This window comes from Artibeus jamaicensis, unplaced genomic scaffold, assembly GCF_021234435.1.
Source record: "Artibeus jamaicensis isolate MK-2021 breed Jamaican fruit bat unplaced genomic scaffold, CSHL_Jam_final contig_685, whole genome shotgun sequence".
NCBI lineage: Eukaryota > Metazoa > Chordata > Mammalia > Chiroptera > Phyllostomidae > Artibeus > Artibeus jamaicensis.
Window position 1 is genome coordinate 391,658 of NW_026521924.1, and position 23,916 is coordinate 415,573.

A 23,916-nucleotide genomic window follows, 5' to 3' on the forward strand; every position below is an offset into this window, starting at 1 on the left:
GAAATAAATACCCCCAAGTTGATGTAAAATGAATGTTCAAAGGGATGTCTGTGTTGGCTTCTGAATCTCTGCTTCTTAGCAACTCGATAGATTATATTCTTGCATGTGTTTTAGCATAGCTGAGACGAGTGGAGTGCTGCATATGCCATGGTCCATGCAGATTCAAATACTCAGTTTGTGTATTATTTTTAAACATAAATAACAAGCTACAGAAATAACATTGGGACTTGACGAATCGTATTTTATCCTTAGTTTTTTTAAGTACCCTTCCCATTTCTTTGAGAACATTGAAACTTTGAGAACTCTCTGAAACTTTCACAGAAAAAAAAATTAAGAAAAATATTTTTTTTCACTATTTTCACACAAAGGTACTAATCTTTTATATTACTTTTACTGGGCAGTGTGTTTATCTTCACAAAGTAATTGCTGCATGTTTGAGAAATGAGGAAGAAGAAAAGAGATTGAGTCACAAGCACAGAAAAAAAGCAGTCATTTCCTTGTGGCCATACCTTGAATTTCTGTTTCAATCTTGTTTTCCTCTATAAGAATATATTGATATTTTCTTTTTCTTAATTTCATAACTTTGGGAGTTTTACATCTCTTCCTAGAATAAATTTCCTTTAAAATAAATCGCAAAATTGTTTAAACTCCCCTTTGTGCAATTGCTGCCTATGGATACCTTTGTTTTCTTTACTGCATAAGGCAAGACCACTTTTTAGGAAAATGACCACAGTGCCAAGAGTTACATTTACTGAGCACCAGGCACTCTGCTGTTTGCTTCCCTTTTTTTTTTTTTTTTTTTTTTTTTAAGTTTATCTGCAGGTCAGGTATCATGAGTTCCTTTTACAGATAAAAAAAATTAGTCCTGGAGAAGTTGCAAAATTTAGCCCAAGTCACACAGCTTATTAGTGACTGGACTGAAGTCAGGATCCAGGGCTGTCTTAATCCTGAACTTTTTATTATTTTATTCTCCACTAACGATTGGTAGAGAGTTTGCGTTTCAGGCTATGCTGAATATCTGGATAATTTGAAGGAAAATTGCTTAGGCTGTCATTCTTACAGTATCCCACAATTTCAAAGAATAATTTCTTCTAACCCTTGCCTGCTTCACAGAGGTGTTAGGGGAAGGGAGAAGTACTTATTAGTAGTGATCTTGGATTTGAAAGGCATCTATTTTATCAGAATCTTGGGGTCTATCTGCATTCTTTCAGGTTCACTTTCAAACTTCTAAATAAGTATGCTAAAATAAGCAGTATCCCTATTTTGAAGGTGCTGAAGTTGAAGCACAGGGAAGCCGTTATTCTAGTTATTGTAGAAGGATGAGATTTCAGTCAGCTACAAAGCCCTATTTGATCTCATATCACTTTGTAGTTCTGTAGCATATGCCATGACTCGGTAGTCAATGGCTGCATTCCTTTCTTTGTGGCACATCAGATATAGACCAGGTTCAGATGCCAAAGGATGAAGGCACTTTCTGTGCTTGTTGGGGATGCATCTATACAGATGGATGTCTGGGTAGTTTCCTGGATAATAAAGCTGGAAATCTGCATTATTCAAACTCCATGCACCTCTCACCTATGTTACCAGCAGACAGGGGCAGATCTAGCTTCAGAACTTAGACTCCTCTGTCCTTGTACAGTGCTCCTCCTGCAGGGACCCAGCCTTCTTCTCTCAGGTGCCACTGAGACAGAATTGGTAGAGTTAATTGGGCTGTTGTTCATGGAGCCCACTGCAGTGTAAGGGGGATTTCTGCTTGGTTCAGGAACCCTTTAGGCAGCTTTTGGATGTGATTCAAAAGACAGCTATTCCTGTGGATGAGGGAAGAGTACCCCTGGATGGTCACCGACACAGTCTCTTTTCCTTTGTCTCCTCTTGGCTGGAGACTTCAGCACTCTTTTGGATTTCCCCAAAAGAAAGGTATATAAACTTTCCTATTTAAACTGTCCTTAGAGAAACCAGCTAAGGAGGCACATTGCACATTTCATAGCAATGACTGAAAATACCCCAGTAGGCAGTCATGTTCTCCCAAAAGCACCAGCAAGCCCTGTCCTCTTCTCTAAATAAATTTTAGATAAAATTTGGGAGCTCCTTTGCTAAGTGGAATAATTCAGCTCCAGCTTATGTCGTTAGCTTTTATCCTCAAGCTTGCATACCCAAAGGACCATGACATACAATATTTATCCCTCAAAATGAAAACGCTAATTCAAAAAGATACATTCACCCTTCATGTATTGGCATTATTTACAATAGTCAAGATTTGGGAACCTTGGCTGCCATTGATAGACGAGTAGGTAAAGAAAATGTGGTATATATATACAATGGAATATTACTCAGCCCTAAAAAGAATGAAATCTTGTCATTTGTGGCAACATGGATGGACCTAGAGGTATTATGCTCAGTGACATAAGTTGGACAGAGAAATGCTTATATGATTTTACTTATATGTAGAATCTAAACAAATGAACAAACAAAACAAATAGACTTATAGATACAGAGATCAGACTGATGGCTGCTAGAGGGGAGAGGAGTGGGGAGATGGGCAAAACGGGTGAATGGTCTTGAGAGGTACAAATTATAGTTATAAAATAAATCACAGGGATGTAATTCTTGGCATAGAGCATATAGTTAATAACATTTTAATGACTTTGGTAACAGATAGTTACTGGGCTTATCATGTCATAAGGTATGTAAATATTGAATTACTGTGAAACTAATATATTCTAATTCAACCATTATTTAAAATTAATTTAAAAAACAAAGGACCTTGACACTTAGAAACAAAGGCTCTTAAGTTAATAGACCCACCCTCCAAAGACAATTTAGAGACCGGCTTTCGTTTCTTGCTGTTTTGTTTGGGGGGTTTTAAAAGATTTTTTATTTATTTATTTTTAGAGAGAGGGGAAGAGAGGGAGAAAGAGAGAGAGAAGTATCAATGTGTGGTTACCTCTCAAGTGGCCCCCACTGGGGACCTGGCCTACAACCCAGGCATGTGCCTTGACTGGGAATCGAACCCATGACCCTTTGGTCCGCAGCTCGCACTCAATCCACTGAGCTACATCAGCCAGGGCTCTTGCTGTGTTTTTTAGGAGCCTCACATCCTGCACTCACTTTACCCCCATATTGTTTAACCAGCATTGCTGCAGGCTCCTCTTTCTAAAAGGAATTTGGTAAGTGGCATATTTTTCTTCCTTTATTTTATGATTCTTTACCCTCTTCCCTAATACCTACATTTTAAAAACTTTAAACAGTTACTGATAAGTCAGGAAAGGACAAAAATGCAGGTCACTCTACTGACCACATTTCAGGATAGAAAGTGAATTAGAAAATAAAGTAAGAAAATATTTATTGAAAAGAGACTTTGGGCCCTACTCGCTCCATTATTCATTTATTTATTATTTAACAAATATTTGGTACCTGTATATATGTGTATATATGTATATTAATTACTTACTATATATTTTAATCTTTATTGTATTTTTCATTGCCATTTAGTCCCCTTATATATACCTCCCTCCCCTGCAGCAGTCACTACACTGTTGTCCATGTCTGTGAGTCCTTTTTTCCTTTTTGCTTAACCCCCCCACCCTCCCCACTAGCTGTCATCTGCTCTCCATCCATGAGTCTGTCCCCATTTTCCTTGTTAGTTCAGTTCATTAGATTCCACATGTGAGTGAAACCATGTGGTATTTGTCTTTCTTTTTGACTGGCTTATTTCACTTAGCATAATTTCTCCAGGTCTGTCATACTATTGCAAAGGATAAAATTTTCTTTTTTACAGCCAAGGTATAAGAAAGATGAATAAGCAGTTCATGTACTCAGGAATCTTCTAAGTAGGGGAAGAGAAACGTGGATAAAAATAGGGCTGTGCAGAGGAAAGGGGTCATGAAGAGACAGTTAAGAAGACTTAACATGTTTGTCTGAGAAAGATAATGGAGATGAAAGAGAAAGAGGGCATTCTAGGCAATGGGAACTCCAGGACAGAGGCCCAAGGGCAGACAGGTACAGATGATGTATTGGTAATAGGAAAGAGTACAGTCCAAGGCTAACCTTGGGGAGGGACTCTCCTTTCAGGAAGAAGTGAATAAGGAAGATGAAGAGGTTTTGAAGGAAGGAAGAGAACATATGTTGAAACACCATCATTTTGAGATACACTGAAAGGGTGTTCAGGGAGCTGGTTGTGGGTGACTCTAGTCTTCTCAGTAAAACAAGATCATTGTCCATTAGGATTGAAAATCAAGAATATTTGGAAATACTCATCAGAGAGAATGTAGTTTGGAAGAATTTCCAAATGAGAGTGGACCTGCTGAGATAGAATTGCATAGTTTCATGAAAATGCAGTCTGCCTTTCCAGGTAAGGGTGGTGGTGCTGAGGCTATTCCTCAAAGAACAGCGTGCAGGGAAGCAAGCTGACATTATAGGCTGCTGCCTGATTTGGGGAGTTGTTCTTGTGGGGACCCACCAGAAGGTCCAGGCAGTTAGGGATTTTGATGTCCTGATCTCCCAGTGGCAGACAGACTGACCTGCCATTCAGCCTGGGCCTATAGGTGAGTGATCAGAGCAGAGGAGGTGAGCTGAGAGACCAGGAGAGATTATGGGCAGTGACAGCGAAGACGGACAGCAGATTCAGACAGCAGGGTGAGCATGCCTGCTGGAAATCCAAAATCACCAGTGTTGCCTGTCCCCAGATATGGCCATTTTACTGGTTGACCAGAGCCAGGAGTAATTGAATGGCAGTCTGTGATAACTGTGGGGTATCACTGTGATTAATGGGGTGCTGGCTTCTTCTACCACTTCTGGTGTAGTTCCCCTTGCAACAGTTGTCTAAAGAAATTTCAATTAAATATAATGCATTAATAAATATTACTAAACAAATATAAACATTTGAAAATATTTCATGTTTTCTCAAACATATTCATACTTATGTGGCTTCATAAGATTGTATTTTGCAAAAATCTGACAAAACTCTTTAGTATATACTAGGTTGCAATTAGACCATTTCCTTCAAACTATTATTAAATACGAGGAATTTTTTTATATACTTGATATAACCCCTCCAAATGTTGTTAAAAAATAAATATTGTTGAAGGGAACTCTATAAGTAACTGTTTAAATGAGGGCCAGAATATTTTTCTTTGTTTTAGTTTTGATTTCCTCCTTACACAGCTAGATATACACAGCAAATATATACTGACGAATGGTCTTAGAACTGACAATCCTTAAACCAGCAAAATATGTATATAACAGAAATTTGTGGAAAGCACTCAATTCAGAATTGTTTATAAGTAAATGCAGTTCATCTTGTGGATATGTTTATGATGTTTAAGTTGGGCTTGATCACTTTATGGCCCAGGAAAGATAGATTTGTATCAGCAGAATCACTCCGTGAGAGAGAAGTAATGAATTTGCTTCTCAAAGATGTGTAGTAATGATGGCCTGCATTCTCAACATCGAAGCAAATAGAGTATTTCGATCTGATTTATTTGTCAGTGATCTTCTGTCTCTGCTCTCTGCATCAAACCCCCATTTCATACCTAGTTTTAATCTAGGGCAAAATAGAATTTTGATATATATTTTTCTTTTATGTGTAGTTTCTCCAAACCTCATATACACTGTTTCTCCAGCTGTATGTGTGCAGGTTTCTTCATTATAGTGAAGGGATTTGACCATTTGCTGTGGAAAGATCACACCTGTGGTTGCCTTGCCCACTGTGGTCTCATCTGTCTGATGATCTATTCATCATCATTGTCTTTGTCTTATTTACATGCTGATAAACAAAGGGGAGATATAAATGTTCTATATATAAAGTAGGAAGTACAATCCTTTGTAATCATTGTATTTAACCTAAACTCAGGTAAAAATCTCAAGGGTGAAAAATTTGGACATCTTCCTATGCCTCACTGTAGACTTGTATTATCAATAATATAGAAAATTTACCATATTCTCAATGTAGTTAAAAAATCATACTATTATGCCAGTAATTCAAATAATTCGATTCAGGCGAACCTCATGGAAATCACGGGAACAGAGTAAGTAGAGCCAAGGTTGCAGCAGGCCTTGTTCTCCCTTTTGAATAATCTGGGTCAAATCCGGAACCCTTACCTGATTTAAGAAACAAAATCATCTTAACTATCTCTCTTAGAAAACTGCAAGCATCTAGTATTGTGCCTAGCACATAGTGGTCGCTGAGTAAATATTTATTTCTACGAGAGCCCTCTCACCTCCGCTTCAATTAGTACCAAAGGCTCATTCCCTTAAAAGCTTAAAATCTTGTAGTGCAGAGACATTTACGTAATTAGTATCAGTTATATAAATTAATATAACATTAATTGTGTAATTGATATCCTGTGATTATGCTCTTATCAAAGTATGAACTACATGCTGACGAATCATGGAGAAGGGGATGACTCTTCCAGGAAGAAAGGGGTAGGAGTGAGAACGCTGCCAGTGGAGGGATTGTGGCCGAGCAGGTGTTCTCCAGTCAAAACAGGCTGTTCACATTCAAAAGACCTTTCAGAAGACCAGTGGGGAGACTATGCTTATTTGTTGACAAGTTGCCTGAAGTGTGAGATTTTTAATCCCCTGGGACCTGCGGTTAGGCAGGTAATATTAGCTCAGCCTGGCGTGCTAAGGGCATTTGTGTGGGAGGGGTAGGGGTATTGGGAAGAGACCATATCTGATTTGCAGCATCGCTGCTCAGACTTTAACCTGCATCAGAATTCCCTGGTGGGTTTGCTAAGTCACAGTTGCTGGGTCCCATGCAAGAGTTTCTGATGAAGTGGGATAAGACCTATAATTTGCATTTTAGTAAGTTCCCAAGTGAAGCTGATGCTGCTGGTCAGCCATCACACTTTGAGAACCAGTGGTTTAGACGAAATACTGAAACATTGAAGGCAGAAGTTATTGAGATTCATATGTGAGTTTATTAATGTGAATTTAATAAAATATCAAGATGTGAGGCAACAAAGTAAATTATTCCCTGGAATATACCAATAATAACCTTCACTGTTGAACATTGTAGAGAACTTTTATAGACACAGTGTTAACGTTTCAAGAGAGTCCCCTCTCTCTTCATTAATAGTATGACTCCTGGAGTTACCAGGGTAACACAGTGAAAACAAAGATCCCTTTGATACCTTTACTGACTTCATTAAGCCAAGTTCAAAGGCATACACCTGTGAGACTTTGAATAGCCATGTTGGGCCATCTTTCCCTGTCTTTTCCCAGGTCCACACCCCACCACTGCAGCTTCCCATGTCCCAGTACAGGCACGGCGCTGGTGTCAAGCAGAGGAAGTATATCGGGTGATTTGGGGGCTCTCTCAGAGATTTTTTTTTTTTACTCCCTTATCATCTTGTGCCCAAATGCCCTCGATATTTACTGCCCAGGAAATCACTTAGCTGTATCATGTCCTCCCCAGAATTTGGTATGTACATGGTAGAAAAGTTGATATTCCTTAGAAAGACACTATTCTGGGAAAGGGAAATGAAACCCAAATTTGTGAGGTAAATTTGGAGAAGCCATTTCGTTAATCAGAGATCTCAAAAATTGGTTGACATTAAGGAGCTGTAGAAGCTAAAGTCCCCACAACCTAGGTGTCCAGTTCACCTTACCCTAATTCTGCTTGAGGCCGTCTTGAGGGCTTTTCTACCCAGAGAGATGAAAAAAATGCATTGCTGGCTTATTGCCACTAGTAGCTTGAGTTAATTTAAGACAGGTCCACTTTGGGACTTCATCTTCCAAACTCTTTGTTCAGGATGCCCATGGTGTGTCAAGTACTCTTCTATGATGCAGTGAAAAACCAGCTAAAAATCCAAGCTCTCATTACATTCTAATGAGGAAGAGATACTAAAAAGCAAGATATAGAATTTATGTTAGGTAATAAGAATTATTTCATAGAGATGGAGAAAAGGGGTGTAATTTTAGGTAGCATATCCAAAGAAGGCTTCTGGGAGAAAGTGACTTTTGAACAGAGACTTGAAGGAAGTGAGTGAGCTAGTTATTTGAAAAGAGCATGCCAGAAAGATGAAAAATCATATACAAAGTTTCTGGGGCTATACTTACTGTGTATGATGTATTCTAGAAAAGCAAGGAAGCCAGAGTGAGCAAGGGAGAGAGTAGTTAGAATGAAGACAAAGAGGAGACAGATCACGGAGATCCTTATATGTCAGTGAAAGAACTTGAATTTGTACCCTGGGTGAGAAGGGATACTTTAGGACAATGTCTATTTTGAGCAAAGAAATAGCCTCATCTAACTTAACTTTTAATATCACTTTGGCTGTTGTGTTCACAAAAAATGAAGAGAAAATAGGAGAACAAAAACAGAAGCAAGGAGTCCAAGTAAAAGGTTCTTAAAAACAATCTGAGGAAAAGATGATGATGGCTAAGACCAGGATGTTATCAGTAGAGATAGTGAGAAATGGTCAGATTCTCATGGTACATATTGTGAAGTTTGGTGGAAAGGATTTGCTGACAATTGGATGTGAGATGTGGGAGAAAGAGGAGCATCGAGTATCACCCCAAGTTTATTGGGCTGAGCAAGTAGAAGGATGGTATTGTAATTTATAACAACAGGGAAGCAGGAAGAGGAGTGATTTGAATTAGAATAATTTGAGGTGCATATTAGACGTCCAAGTGGCAGGAATATCCAAGTAGGTGGTGGGATATATGAGTCTGAGTTCAAGGGAGAGATATAAGCATCCAAGGAGTCATCAGAATATAAAATTAAGCTATGAGGTGGGACAAGATCACCAAGGAGTTAGTGCAGGTAGAAAATAAAATATGTTCAAGCACTAAACCCTGGGATGCTTCGATGTTTAGAGGTTAGATACATGAGGAGAAATCTCAGCAAAGAGAATTCAGGTAAGAGAATGTAGAAACCTGGAAATGAAATGAAAAAAAATGTTAAAAAGAGGTGCTCTCAGCTATGTCAAATTCTGTTGATTGATGGAGTAAGATCAAGACAAATAACCATTGGATTTAGCAACATGGAGGTTGTTCGTGACCTTGTTAAGAGTAGGTAAGAGTAGTGAAAATGAAATGCTGAGTAGATTAGAGTGCATTTAAGGGGTAATGGAAGAAAAAAAATGATGGAGAGCATCAAGAATAAACTCAAGGAGTTTTGAATAATGGGAAGGAAAAAATGGAGTGATAGTTGGAAGGGAAAGTGAAGTAAAAATGGAGCTTAATGAAAGAAATAATAGCTTGTTTAAATTCTGTTGGAAATAATCTAGTAGAGAATGGGAATATATTGGTATAGGAGACAGATGAGAAAATTGCTAATTCCAGTATCATTCAGAAGGGAAGAGTGATAAACTCTAGTGGAATAGGTTGGCTGTCCTTAACTAGCAGCACTGATACATCTCATGTTTGCTAACAGGAGAAAAGATGAGGTCCAGGGCACATGGTGGCAGATGAGTAGACTTGGTTGAGGGTACTGGTGGAAATGTTCTGTTAATTGCTTCTATTTCCTCAGTGAACTGGGGATTAAATTATCTACTGAAAGTTAGAACAGGGAAAGAAGCGATGAAGGCTGCTTAAAAAGGAAGATGGAGTAAACTGTTTAGATACTATTATCTAAGAAAATGGAAGAGTGAATGGAATTAGGAAATGTGGTATGACTAGTGGGAGGCATCCAGTCTGGCCTGAAGACAATGCCTGTGTCTTTAAAATGAGACCAGTCCCTTTAGCCGTGTGTTTTCCTTCAGCTACACTGGAAGTAAAAAGACAGTTGGATATAACCAGGGTTGTGGTTTGGCATAGTCCTGGGAATTTCAGTAGTAGGACAGGGATTTTCCTGGTGATTGACAATAAATTCATAAGGAACAGTGGAAGAATTTTAGGAGAAGGAAAAAGCTCAAGGGACCATTAGAATCTGGGAGATGAGGGCAACCTAGGTGTCTTGGGTGACATTTTCTGGAATCCAGAGTCCCACTATAGGATGTTCTCACCTATGAGCATCCTGCATCTTATTACTCCTAGGTCACAGGCATGATTCCATTAATTCTCTGAGCTTTCCTAGCAAGTAGGCTGTACCATGGCTACCCGTGTTCCATTTCTCCTTTTGACACCTGCTTTGTGACCAGCCAGGGCAGCAGGTTGCTGTGCTCCTGCCCTGAGGAAGCTGTCACTGCACTGCTAACTGTGCTGGCCTTGCTTGGGTGCTTCAGTGGGGTCTGTTGAGGAGAGAGTTGGAGAGAAAGGCTCCCCCAGCTTATCTGCCAGCAGCGGTGTTCCCCAGTCTTGAGTGACTTGCATAAACAGCTTAAAAAACTTAGAGCTACAGATGCCTGTACTACTTTTACTTAATTTTTTTATACATCTGATAAAAATATCTTTTTAAAAGAACGTGTAAGAAATCTGTCAATTTAAACAGTTATTGTGAGTAATGAATACAGAACCAGAAAAATGAAAATTAAAAATGCCCCCTCTATATATACCAAATTATCTCATTCGCCACGATGGGAAATGAGTAAACCAGAGAATAGCTAAATCTCAAGACTCACTCCTCCCTGAGACGATCCACCTGTTTATTCTCCGCACGACTGCTTCCACTTTCCTGTAGTCTCCTGTGGCTTACATGTGGGAAAACCAGGTGGAATATTGTGCTTGAGGAGGGTGTTTCTCTAAAGTGTGGGGTGAGATTTCCCAGACAGGACTCAGCTCATGAAGAGGTCCTGAGGTGGAAGGGAGTCATCTCATTCAGGGAATGCAGCAGGAGTGAAGACACCAAGGGGGAAAGGGCTTCTGGTGGAACTGTTGCAGGCAGTGGTTAAATTAAAAATTGGAGTCTTTAAGGTTAAAAATGTGAATCTTTTATTTATTGATTTTTAGAGTGGGGGAGAAAGAGAGAAACATTGATCTTGTTATTCCACCTATTTATGCATTCTTTGGTTACTTCTTGTATGTGCCGAGACTGGGATCAAACCCAGAACCTTGACATAACAGGATGATGCTCTAACCAACTGATCTACCTGGCCAGGGCCAAACATATGAGTCTTTTTCTAGGAGCAATGTGAAGCCACTAGGAAGGGTCTTAAGAGTGGAGGTGGAATGATCAGATATAAGTTTTTAAAGCTCCTCTGTCATTTGTGCAGAGTAGGCATTTGAGGGGATAGTGTGACATAGACAACTGGGAGTGGCCCTGGCAGAGGCCACATGAGCCCTGATGGCTTAGAGTAAGATGGTGGTGATGGTGAAGAATGGAGGGATAGAGCTCTAAGAAATATTTAGGAGGTAAAAGGAGAGCAGAATCTGGCACTTGGTCTACTGTGAGCGTGCTGATGGGCAGGAGGGAACAGAGATGGCTTTGGCGTCTGTCTGCCATAGCTTGGTAGTAGACTATGAAATGCACTGAGATGGAGTAGTCTGGGTATTCTCTAGCAAGTCTATGTCAAGTCCAATTTTAGATACTGAATTTGAGGTTCCTATGTGACATCTAAAAAAAAATGTCTCCAGATCGGGTACTTGGGTCTATAGCTCAGAAGAAAGGTAGGAACTGAGATAGGAATTTGAGACTCACCAGCCTGTGCTTTTAGGCTGTGTGATTCTTAAGGCTGGCATTGCCTACCAGCTTCTGCTTGTCACTGTGACATCAGTGAGCTGATGTGCACCAGAGTTTCCACCCAGTCAGCTCATTCAGCAGGAACTGTGGGTGAAAGGCTGGGTTGAGAATTCTTCCTCTAAAATAAAGCAAACTATGTTGTGTTTTTATCATTGAGATGCAGAATGATATTGCCCCCTTTTTTTACTTTCTCCTCATTTCCTTTCTCCTTCCTCCTCTTCCTGTGTTTCTTTTTCCTTTGCTTTTTCTTCTTTCACTTTACCCCCTCCTGTCCACTGTGATGGCACCTGGGGCCTGTACCAAGATTTTACATGGGCACATCATTGTGACAGAAAGGTCACCCAGTGGGATTTTCTTTCTATGGGCCAAGTGGAGGGTTAAGGGAGACTTTCATAAGCCTTTGAGAAGTAACAGTCAGTCCCTCACTTTACATAGTTCCAATGCTGCTTCTAACCATATTTGAAAACCAGAGATGCATGCTTAAGTAGAGAGCAATTATTATTGACAAGTCTTATTTATGCAGCTAGACTAATGTCTTCAATCCTGCAGAAATCTTACATGCTAATCACTGTTTGTTAATTTTTTAATTATTTAAAACAATTGTCACTTTTTTCTCTAACACTGATTTATTTTGATTTTCCTGGTTAATAGATTACTGTCCTCGATGAAACATGGACTGTATTCAGGCGTTATAGTCGTTTTCGAGAAATGCATAAAACATTGAAGTTAAAGTATGCAGAGGTAAGTTATGAAATACTTATCTCCAGTTAAAAACATTTGTTTTATAAAGTAAATGAGTTTATTGCATTATCAATACCCCCTTTAGATATGAGCTTATGCGTCACCACGTTTATTTCAATTACTCATCAAAGATACCTTGTAATTTTCCTCCTTTGTTTCATTTCTGTTCTACACAGTTTAAGCATTTTCTGAATACAATATTTTGAAAGTCATAGTAAAGTGACAATAAATGAACTCTATTTTAAATTTTAAATAAATATTTTAGTCAGTTTACAACTTCTCAAAACTGACATGTATTAAAATAAAGTAGTAATAAATTTTTTGTTATAGATTTACCTTTCTTTTCTCTTAAAAAAGACTGTATTCATGCTTAGATTTCTACTTAATGAAAAGTAGAGTTATAAAAGTTTATTTGCCATAAAACATGGAAGGAGATAACAAACACGTCATTCTTCAAAGCAAGGGGGCATTTCATGCTTTCATCAGCTATCTGGCATGATACATTAGTAGTTATTTTGGACAAAGATTGGTCTTTGAAATACTTTTAAACAAAGAAAAATATTCTTAAAACTAATGCATACCCACTAATAGAATGTATTATTATTATTATTATTATTATTATTATTACTATTTTTACTTCAACTCAGGGAAACCTTGCAAGGCACAGCTCTTTGGGAATTTGGAGTTGAATCGACTGCAAGTCAGTCAGCAGTCTCTGCTTAATTAGGCTGCTTGCCCTAAATGTTTTTTTTTCAGTGCTGTTTTGTAGTGTCTTATGGCATCCTACAAAGTAATTTAGTCAGATATATGACCTTAATTTGATTCACATTAACTAACATTTCTTTAACATTCCCATGCCTTCCGCTCTTTCTCATCTGATGCACAATGTAAAGAGAAACATCTTTTTGTAAATAAAGTGGTCCCTTGATGTGTAAAAACATCTTGATCCCAGTTAAATTTAAGCCATCTCTGAATTCTGTCATTAAGCTATCATAATAGTATTATATTTAAAATTGAAGAGGCTTTGGTTATGAGTTATAGTTCAGTGTTCCTAAGAGGCTTTAGTTCCAGAAGTAACTTCTTCAAAGTCAAGTTGTTAAGTTCGTTTCTGCAATTTACTCTTCATGCCCCAAGTTGTTAATAATAAACAATAAACAATAATAAACAATAAAAAGTGGAAGCATTGTGTACACATTAAATGTACAGAGCCACTCGTTTTCAAGTGAGCTTTGCAGTTCATTAACTGCTTGGTTTTAAGTTACCACCTCAGTGTTTTAATGCTGTACAGATATTCATATTAACAGACAATGTTCCTACACTAATAGATGTAAAAAATTGAAACAGAAGGCCAAAAACTTTACCAGGATTTTATATATACACACACACACATATACATATATACACACACATATACTTGTGTATATACACATACATATATACATGCATATGTACACACATATACACAATATATTGCACATATAATATATAGTATATATTATTAATTCATGATTTATTTTATATTCTTTCAGTGTGATCAGTTCACCATTCTATGAGGGCACAGTTTTTAGGTTCTAGTAATACAGTAGTGGACAAGAGCAAAAATGTCTTCTTACATATCTTAATTCATATGGGGACAGACTGACAGTAAACGAGGAACTTGTAGTAACTAGCACTAAAGAGTAAGCATGTTGTGTGACAGTTAAATGAGTTTGACTTTGTAGGAAAAATATCAGTGAAATGTGATGGAGAAGAAAATGTTGAGCACTTCTACTGTAAGGTTATTTCAGGGTTGGGCTCTTTGAAGAAATGTCATTTTAGTTGAAATCTCAGATAAGAGAATTTAAATGAGTTTACAGAGCAATAACCAACAGTGCTAATCAGTGTTTTTAAAGAAAACTTCAGAACAAATAGAAGCAGTCTTTAAAGATAGAAGAAAATTTTCTTAAGATTCACAGTTATGTGAACCCATAAATCAAAGAGATAGCCTGGTACTAGGCAAACATAATGAACAGAGATAATTATACATGTAAAATCGTTTTCAAGGGGAAAGAGAGAGTATTGCATACATCCTGAAGTTAGGTGATAGGTGACCTTCACATAAAAATAATTGAGCTGATTTCATTCATTTATTCATTTATAAATATGTATTGAACATCTTTACACTGTAAATATAATTGCAAACAACACAGCCACTTTCCCTCCTCTCGTGAAGCAGAGAGAATGAACAATAAACAAAAATAATAGTAATAAAGATAATTTTAGATAGTGTTCAGTGCCACAGATAAAATCAAACAGGGGCTGTGAAAGTGTGGCAGGAGACCTGGTCCACGGGTTACGTCAGAAGGGGCAGGCCTGAGAGGCTCCCTGACAGGGTGAAATCTGAGCCGAGATCTCAGTGTGGAAAAGGAGCTGTGCCTGAGAATCTGGCGGGGAGCACATCTTAAGTAGAGGGAACAGCAAATGCAGAGGCCCTGGGGTGGGAGGAAGCTTTCCAAGAACAGAAAATCCTGTGCAAAATGGCAAGTGTGGTAGCAATAAAGGCAGGGAAGTAGGTAGGGACTTGATCATGATACAGGGTGTGAATTTTATTGTTAGTGCTGTAGGAAACCACTGGAAGATCTGAGCATTGAAACTCAGCTGTAATTTTCATTCTATTCATAGATGACTTCTCACAGACACCCTTTTCCTGAAGACAGACTCTTTCAGTGGTGTCCATCCAACCTGCGGCCCAGGATAGCAATGACTGCAGCCCAACACAAAATCATAAATTTACTTAAAATGTTATGAGATTTTTTTGTGATAACGTATCACAATGTACTTCAGGTATGGCCCAAGACAACTCTTTTTCTTCCAGTCTGGCCCAGGTATGCCAAGAGGTTGGACACCCCTGAATGATGACAGAGACTGAAAATTGCTTTTCCATGTTGAGCCCAACTTTGTGACTTACAGTTTTTTTTTTCTCATAAATACAAAAAAATATTTATGGAAGAGAACTCACAGACACGTGTGTGTGTGTGTGTGTGTGTGTGTGTGTGTGTGTGTGTGTTTGAAAAAGAAGAGACAACATGAGTAGTGATTTGAAACCCTGTGGTGTGTTACATCCCGTCCTCTCGAGCAAGAAGGGTCGGAGACTGCTGGGTAGTCAGAGGTGTTTTATTGGCCAAAGTTTCAAAGTTTTACCTGCGCAGGGGCGAACTCTCGGGGTGCCTCCGGAGACACACGAGTGCCAAAATGGCTGCAAATGAGAGTCGCACCGAACGCTTACAGGCTAGGATTCTTACAGAGGCGAGCAAGCAAGCAAGTTCCAGAAGCAGAAGGTGGCAGTTAGCTATTGGCTCAGGGGCTATACTAAGGTGCGTGATCTGACCAAGGACTGGTTACTAGAGCTCGTGGACAGCTCGTGATAGTATGGCTGATTGGCTCTTAAACCTCATGCTGTGGTTGTGGTCTTTACCCCCCCCCGCCCCTTGGCGTTCCAGGAGCTGACTTAACACAATCAGCTCTGTACCTCCTTTAAGTGCACTCTGTCCTTATGGTCAAGCGAGCAGCTAAAATTGAGAACAATCACTTCCTCATTTCCCTGGCTCCTTCATGGTGTAAGATCCTGAAACAAACACTGCATGCAGGAAGGGAAACTGCTAATTACACACTGTGGCTGGGAGCGCTGATGCACTGGGGTTTTGGCTCCATGGCCACTACTGTGATTTCTTGAGCATTTCCTGAGTGCTCACCGTGCCCTGGGCATTGTGCTGTGCTTTGACGTTCATGCTCCCCTGTGCTTGGAGCAAGAGACTTGCCTCAAGTTACACAATTGGTGAGTAGAAGTGGGTTTAGAATCCCAGGAAGTTTGATTCTGTTTCCTGTCTCTAAACAGTAATATAGAAATAAAAATGAAGGAAAAATATCTAAAAATACAGTAGCATCTCATTATAGATCTAGATAAGTCTTATTTCAATGAGAGAACAACATTGTCTACATAACATTTTCAAGGTGAAGCTTATGTGTGGTTGAATGTCAGCTATATTTTATTTTCTATAAAGTTGACTTTTCTTTTGTGTAGCCTAACTTCACATAGTCTTACTCGGTAAGTATTTATTGGCAATTGAGATCAATAATATGTTTATTAGGCAGTCACCAATTGCTCTTATTATTGTGCATAGTTTTGCAGGCTCTGTATATAATGTTAATCTTCTTGATTAGTTAACTATTTCCAAATGGTCCTTTTGGCCTGAGAGCATCCTAGAAATCACTGGGCTTGTTAAAGAAAAAACTTCTTCAGGAAAGCAAAGGGTTCATATAAAAGAATGCTAAAAATTTCCTCTCATGCATGACTGTTTCATAGCCAAATGGGAACACGTTTTATTTGCCTTGCTGCTATACCAAATGGGGCTCTTTATTTCTGTGGAAGTAGAAGACAGAGTACTCTGGCTTTCTTAATTGCAAGGGTAACAAAATGGTTGATGATCATTTTTCTCATGATATATATTAAATTTAGTCATAAAAGTGCTAGTCCAGATTTTAATCAATCTGAAAAAATATTGAAAAAATACACGAGTACAAAATATATAGAGTTTGTAATATACTTGCCAAGATAGAGAATATTTGTTCTACTTAAAACTTCAATTTTGGTTATAGCTTATGATCTTTGGGAACTCTGTCTAAAATTATACCTATTCATTCACATTTCCTTCTGGAATATTAGCCTTGTGTTCCTGGCAGATTGCTATCACAGTTCCTTTTTTTTTTTTTTTTTTAAGATTTAGTTTATTTTATCTTTAGAGGGGAAGGGAAGGAGAGAGGAAGAGAAACATCAATGTATGGTTGCCTTTTGTGCATCCCCGGCTGGGAACTGACCTGCAGGGAACCGGCCTGCAACCCAGGCATGTGCCCTGACTGGGAATTGAACTGCGATTGTGTGGTTCGCAGGCCTGCGCTCAATCCACTGAGCTACACCAGCCAGGGCTTCTTTTTTTCTTTTCATAGTTCCTTTTATGGAGATTTTTTTTCATTTATTTTCCAATAATGAATTACATATTTATGATAAAAATTAAAAATTTTCAAAGATATATGCATTGAATGTGAAAATTTCTTTTTATCTAACCCTCAGAAGTAACCACGTATAGTGCACTTTTCTTAGGTCAGCTAGACATTTGGCCTCCCAGGACTCCCATAGACCATACTCAGATCCGGTGACCAGGAGGCATGTAGGACAGAGATCACTGCTCCTCAGCAGTGCCCACAGCTGTCCACACAGCACCCACAGCTGTCCACACAGCCCCCACAGCTTTCCACACAGCACCCACAGCTGTCCACACAGCCCCCACAGCTTTCCACACAGCACCCACAGCTGTCCACACAATGCCCGCAGCTGTCCACACAGTGCCCGCAGCAGTGCCCACAGCTGTCCCCACAGCGCCCACAGCTGTCCACACAGCACCCACAGCTGTCCACAAAGCACCCACAGCTGTCCTCAGCATTGTCCACAACTCTCCTCAGCAGCACCTGCACCAGTCCACACAGTGCCTGCTCCTGACCAGTGCTGTTCTTTTTACCCTTCCCCCCAGTTATTAGTTTAGGTGCAAAGAGTTGAGGTCCACATGGGGCAGATTAGAGAACTACTCTGACAGAGCATTCCATGCATTAAGAGCATCTTTGGGAACAATTCTCTGGGTAGAACTTTGAGAGTCTCTACAAGGTACATACTGAGTTACAAGTCACCTCACTCAGAGAAGCCTAAAGCTATGGCTTCCTATGACAGTTCACAAATAATCAATTTATCAAGCAATTTTTCATTTTATCACTTTACTGTGAGCAGTGGTGCCTAGTAACAAAGTTGGCATATCACCTTCTCAGGTTTCCAGAATCTTCTTGATGGATATACCCTATGCATAGTTTATCATTTTTTTCTGTGACTCTTTGATTATGGATATTCTTGAAGAGAGCTACATGTATTGTGATTGATATGTGCAGACCATCTCTGAAGAAATTTGATAATTGTTTGACTGTTCTTAAGTATTTAATTTATAAAAAAACCAAGAATAAGAAAGAACACACAAACTGGGTAGGCTGAAAACCCATAGGGACCTTCACCCCCACTAGTGAAAAGGTATTAAGAATTCCTTATCCATAACTTAGTTAAACCTTCTAATCTCCCTATTTACTCTTAAGAATTTGCATAATTATTTTCTATGGTGCTTCCGTAAGGAGACTGGTATCAAGTGAAGACCCTCTCAGGGACACTTTATATACACATGGGAAGTGAACCAATTAAAACAAGAAGAACTTGTTGATTATGAGATATATGCCTGTGAAGAAAACAGAAAAAAAATTAGAGTGATTCCAAGCAGAATGACTTTTGAATCAAAAGAGCAAGAAGCCAGTGTGTTCCATGACACTCAGGCACACAGACTGAGTGAGCGCTGGGAAAGGCAGAAACCAAAGAAAAATGTAGTTTATTGTTTTTGTATGGTGGCAGATTTCAGAATAAAACCCCCTAAATTCTTCATTCTCTGTAAAATTAAAGCAGAATGCACTGGCTGCCCATGATCTTGGGTCACTGTAGGTGTTCTGCTCATTCTATTTTCGGAGTCATTGTGTAAGTGAGCTGAGTTCTCACCAGATGTGCTGCATTATTCAAGATTCTTAAAACTAGTGTTTTATTTTCTTTTAATTATTTACTTTAGCAGTTTCTTCTGGATTCTAAATAAGTTTCCCTTTTGTTTTGATTTAATTTGTCTTCTTGAAATACTGACATATATTGCGCAAAATAATCTCTTCTCTGGCTTTCCTTCTCCATCCCCCTTCATTGACCTTGTGTGGAATCTTAATTGAATTAAACCCTATGTTTTGAAGTTCCACATCTGTAAAATGATAATGCCACAGCTAGTTTGTAAAACTTGTGAGAGCCTCAGATAGAGTATGTTATCGAAGGCACTCTGAAGTGTTGTGCAGCATCTTCTAGAGAGCATATCTTTGAAATTTTTTCATGCAAATCATTTTCACTTTGCTCTTTATCTATGTGAAAACTCTATTAAAATCAGTGTGATCCTTTTGAGTATCAGTAAAGGTATGTGCTCAGGTACAAAGCCTCATTGTGTCCTCTTTTCTCAATGGAAGAGGCAGAGTTACTATTTATGGTTAGTGTCTGTGAAGTCCAGATCATAAAGAGTCGATCAAGCCAAAAACATAGCTCATCAAGGAACTGAAAAGAAACACCGTTTTAAAACCACATCCCCTTCGACCGCTAGAATGAATAGTGAAAACCTAGCATGTCCTTTCTCCCTCTTCTTTTGAATGAGTGTCTAGTAGGCCGTGAATGTGTTTAATAAAGTAGGACATGGGGCTGGAAGATCAGAGGGTAATGAGAGGTTTGGAGATGCCAACCTCTGTCAGGTTTTTAGAGGAATTTATTTTAGTACATTTAACAAGGACCCCTTCCTTCTGAGTGCTATAACCTAGGGGCACCTTACCACTCTGGAAGGTGAAAGCAGGTAAGTGTTGGAATCCATCCTTGAGGGCCCTTTTATCATCTTGGCTAAGAGGGATTCTGAAGCACATTTGTGTTGGTCTGCTTAGAGTCAAGAGGACAAACCATTAAAATGGGCTATTTTATGTATTAAGATGTACAGAGAAAATAAATGCTAAGGGAACAGTCAGTACCTGTGTGGGGCGAGAACATAAGTGAGTGGAATGGGCTGGGTTGCCAGTCTGCATCGTAACTCAGGTATGATGTCATTAGAGTCCCCCTGAGTTTGAGACACGATCAGCCTCCACCAGCCTCATCCTAAGAGGTGCTCCCTTCTTCCTGCAGAGCTGAGAGGAAAAGATTTCCAAAGCCTTCAAGTAAAACATGAAACATGCTGTGTTGGAGCAACTCTTCTATCTCACACCTGGCATTGTCTTGGTTCCCAGTAAATACCAGTGAGACTGAAGAAAACGATTAGGCAAGGGGCTATTTAATTTGTATAGGAGACTTTCAGTTGGTGCTGATAGAACTATTTCTCATCTTTTTTTTATTTTCCAAGTAATTTCCCCAAAACAGCACCAAAAAAAGGGGAAATAAAAGAAAATGGCCATTGGCCTTGTATTCATCTTGGACAGCTTTTTATCATCCATCACCGAAATGCATTTAAAACAGTTTTGTAACCAACATTCCACATTTAATATTAAAATTGCAAATCCACTCACTACCCAAATTATAACGCTGCCAACCATAGCCACAGGGAACATCCAGTAAACCTTAGATAAATTCAGCTGCATCAAGCCCTCAGCCTGCTTGAATTTTTAAATAGCAAACAGCTATGTAGGCAAAAATAGAATGCTGCCAGCTTCCTGACCTGGTACGTTATCAGAGGCCAAGCTATCTCACGGTTTGATTTGTGTCATACCGTTCTCTCCACTTGATAAAGAGTATTTAAATCAGTTTTCAAGGCTGGATGGGGGTGCACAAAAACATCAGAATTAGCTTGGAAGCTTCTCCAAGATATGTGGGCCTGGGCTGTAAACTAGGAAATTCTGATTTAGTACATCTGGTGTGGGGCCTGAGAGTATGGAGCTGGGGAAAAGTATCCCCAAAATGATACTCTCTGGACCACTGGTTAGGACACTGACTGCCGTTTCTTTTGCATCCACCTTGGGAGCATTAGTTGATTTTTCATTATGATATATCACCAAATCTAGGAGGTGATTTCCAGTGACACTCTCACCAGAATTAACAACAGGCTAGTTTAAACCTAGACAATGGAAACATGTGGATTGTTCCTTCAGTCACCAAAGACTGTGAAACATAGGCTGCATCAGGCTTTCCTCTGCAACCAAGGAAACTTCAGGAGCAGTGTTTTGGAACCATTTGCACACTATGAAATGTCAGTACTTAAAGATGGATAGTCCCATTTTTCATTTTAGAAAGAACAATCATATACACAGAGAGAGTTTTATTAAAAGTCACATCAATTTGGCTGGCATAGACAAGGTTCACATCTCCTGATTCCTAGTCCTTTTTAGTTGAGCCTCCCACTCTGTGACTTCACTCAAGAGGGGCTAGTTTTCAGAGTGCTCTAAATGAGACCAAAGAGAAGAGAATATATTCCCTATGCAAATCTAATGAACAGCAAGACCCCACAGATAGCAACTAAAAATTGGGATCCTTCTTTTGAATGTCATGACAATGACAGATTTCTGTAATGTCTCAGTTTCTGAAAGAGACAATTAACATCATAGTAAGAGAGGGAAAATACAAACATTTTAATTAGTTCAACTGCATAATTATTCTCTTAAAATGCAATATTAAATTCTTACATATTGGAAATGTTACCTTAATAAATTGTGACATACATGAATGTCCTCTATTCTATCTTCCCTGGCTTTTGCCTAAATAGGAATGACTAGCTTTGGGAGAAGTGACATTGTATATAGAGAAGTTGCAACCTTTATACTAAATATAAGGAATTCAGTACAGTTCTAGCTACATTTCCAACTGTGGTTTTACACCTACAATGACTCTTAAGTTTAGCACTTCAGTGACAGCAGGACAGCAGCTTCCATCAGTGGTGTGTCCTAGTTGTAATCACTGGCTGCTCCACATGCACCACCAGCAAAGAACTTGCCTTGCTCACTCATCCAGTAGATATTTAATGAGAGGCCTGTGTGTGCCACGCTCTGGGCTGGGCACACAGCAGGTGTTCATAAATATTGTGTAGTGTACTTAAGTTGCCATGTCAAGGGTGCTCCTTTAATAATCCACCTAGGTTGTCCTGAAGACTTGCTGCTTCATGTCTCTAACGAATTAAACTCGGAGGTGAATTGCTTATTTGTTTGGAGTGTATTTCTCAGTGACAGCTGTTCTTATAAGGCCTTGGGAGCTGCTATTAATTTTGAGTAGTCAGAATGCTTCCATGTAGTCAGCTGTGAGAATTATGGCATCCTTTGGATGAGTTTTCATTATTTGCATTTCTCAAAAGCTGGAGAGGCTGAAATTTACAGCCGCAAACTTGCAGGGTGTGGATGTTTCAAATGCTGCCAATTATCATGTAGGTGCATCTACTTGCAAAAGAGACTTTACAGTGGGTTTGACCAATTAGAGTGCCATGTAGGGTTTTTCCCTCTAATCTTTAAAAATTGTGTACTAGGTAGGCAGTCAAGTATTACACTAGTAAAGAAAATGTCTAGTAAATGAGGAATGACAATAAAGTACACTTTTATCAAGTGGTTAATGGAAGTCAAATGTTTTCATTAGTAAAGATTCCGTACTTTATTAGTAGTTCTGTTTTTTTTCAGTGATTTATATTCCAGTTTTAGCTGTTTAATTGTTACACTATCATAAAGATAGGGAAGACTTTTTATTGCTCAGTTTAATTTCTTTTCTATATTAGGGCTGTCCTTACTTATATCCAAAGGAATAACAGTGCCATTTATTAGAATCTATGGTGTCTGTTGCCTCTGAGACCACCTGGACCTAATATGGGGTCTGTCTAACCTAAGAAAAGTGAACGTAGCCAGGAAAGAAAGGCTGCTAATAAAAAGCAAACATTTCCATTACGTTTAGTTTATCTTCTTGATGACAGCAACTGGCTGACCTTTCTTATTATAATGTAATAAACCTTGAAATCAGGATTTGAGTGTGATGGTTAAAAGATAATTGGGCTGCATCAGTTCATGGGGAATCAGGAAAGGGAAAACCAACTTGTAGGTAGAAATTTCACCCTGAGATTATTCAGATCATTAAGCAATATTACAAAGCTGTAGAGAATGCTGACTATATTCCTAATGTACATATAGCTAGCTATGGATAAATGGATGGATACTCAGTGCTTTCATTTTCCAAATACTGAGATTCACAAATAATTCTGCAAAATGCCTATGCTAGTTGTAAGCGACTTCTGATTCTCCTATCTAACTCTGTTGGTAAGTTATGTAGGCCTATTGTTCAACCTAAAAATTAGAGGCTTGTTCGGTCAAATACTCAAAATAAGTACTTGGGTTTTTAGACTTCACAGGCATTGAAAAGAGAAAGACAAATTTGACAAATTTCATTGGAAATTAGTAGCCTCAGAATTATTGATTATATTTTTCTAATAGCTTTTATTTCAGTTCTTTCATCTTTAGAATATGTTTTATTTACTGATTTGCAGAATAAGCTTGTCATTATGTTTCTCTAGGGCCAAAAAATGTGCTAGTTTACTCCTGATTTATCTGTTTCCTGTGTTTTATTCTGCATAATCAAATTTCATAATTATACAAAGTAGACCATTAAGCTGTTGTTAAATTTTCTTCCAGTGTTCTCTACGCCTGTTGTGTCTCCTACAAATATCTAATATATTTAACCTCAATCATCATTTTTAATTTTGATGTATAGTTTTCCCATAAGCTCAAACATCTTTGCATCATTTCCCACTCCTGCTCTAAAGATAATGGCTATAGCAGGAAAAGTTTCTCATGTATATTGCATTCCCATTTGTATCTGTCCTTCTTCTATTCTGCAGCCTCTTGAAAGTTAATGTTTTATTATTACATTGGGCTCTATTTTCCCTCTATACATCTTTGCTGCACTTCAAATAAGAATGCTCTAAAGATTTTACAGGAAGTAAGGTCCATGCCTCAAAAGCAATGTAGCCAAG

General features: G+C 38.7%; 1 protein-coding gene across 2 annotated transcripts in view; it reads left to right on the plus strand.

Moving 5' to 3' along the window:
• The window catches only part of KIF16B (kinesin family member 16B), a 317,135-nt gene that overhangs the window by 247,749 nt on the left and 45,470 nt on the right, over nt 1-23,916 (plus strand). For both annotated transcript variants that reach the window (XM_053671041.1, XM_053671042.1), the window contains one exon: nt 12,212-12,301. In XM_053671041.1, coding sequence (XP_053527016.1) covers nt 12,212-12,301 — 90 coding nt within the window. The remainder of the gene's footprint in view (nt 1-12,211; nt 12,302-23,916) is intronic.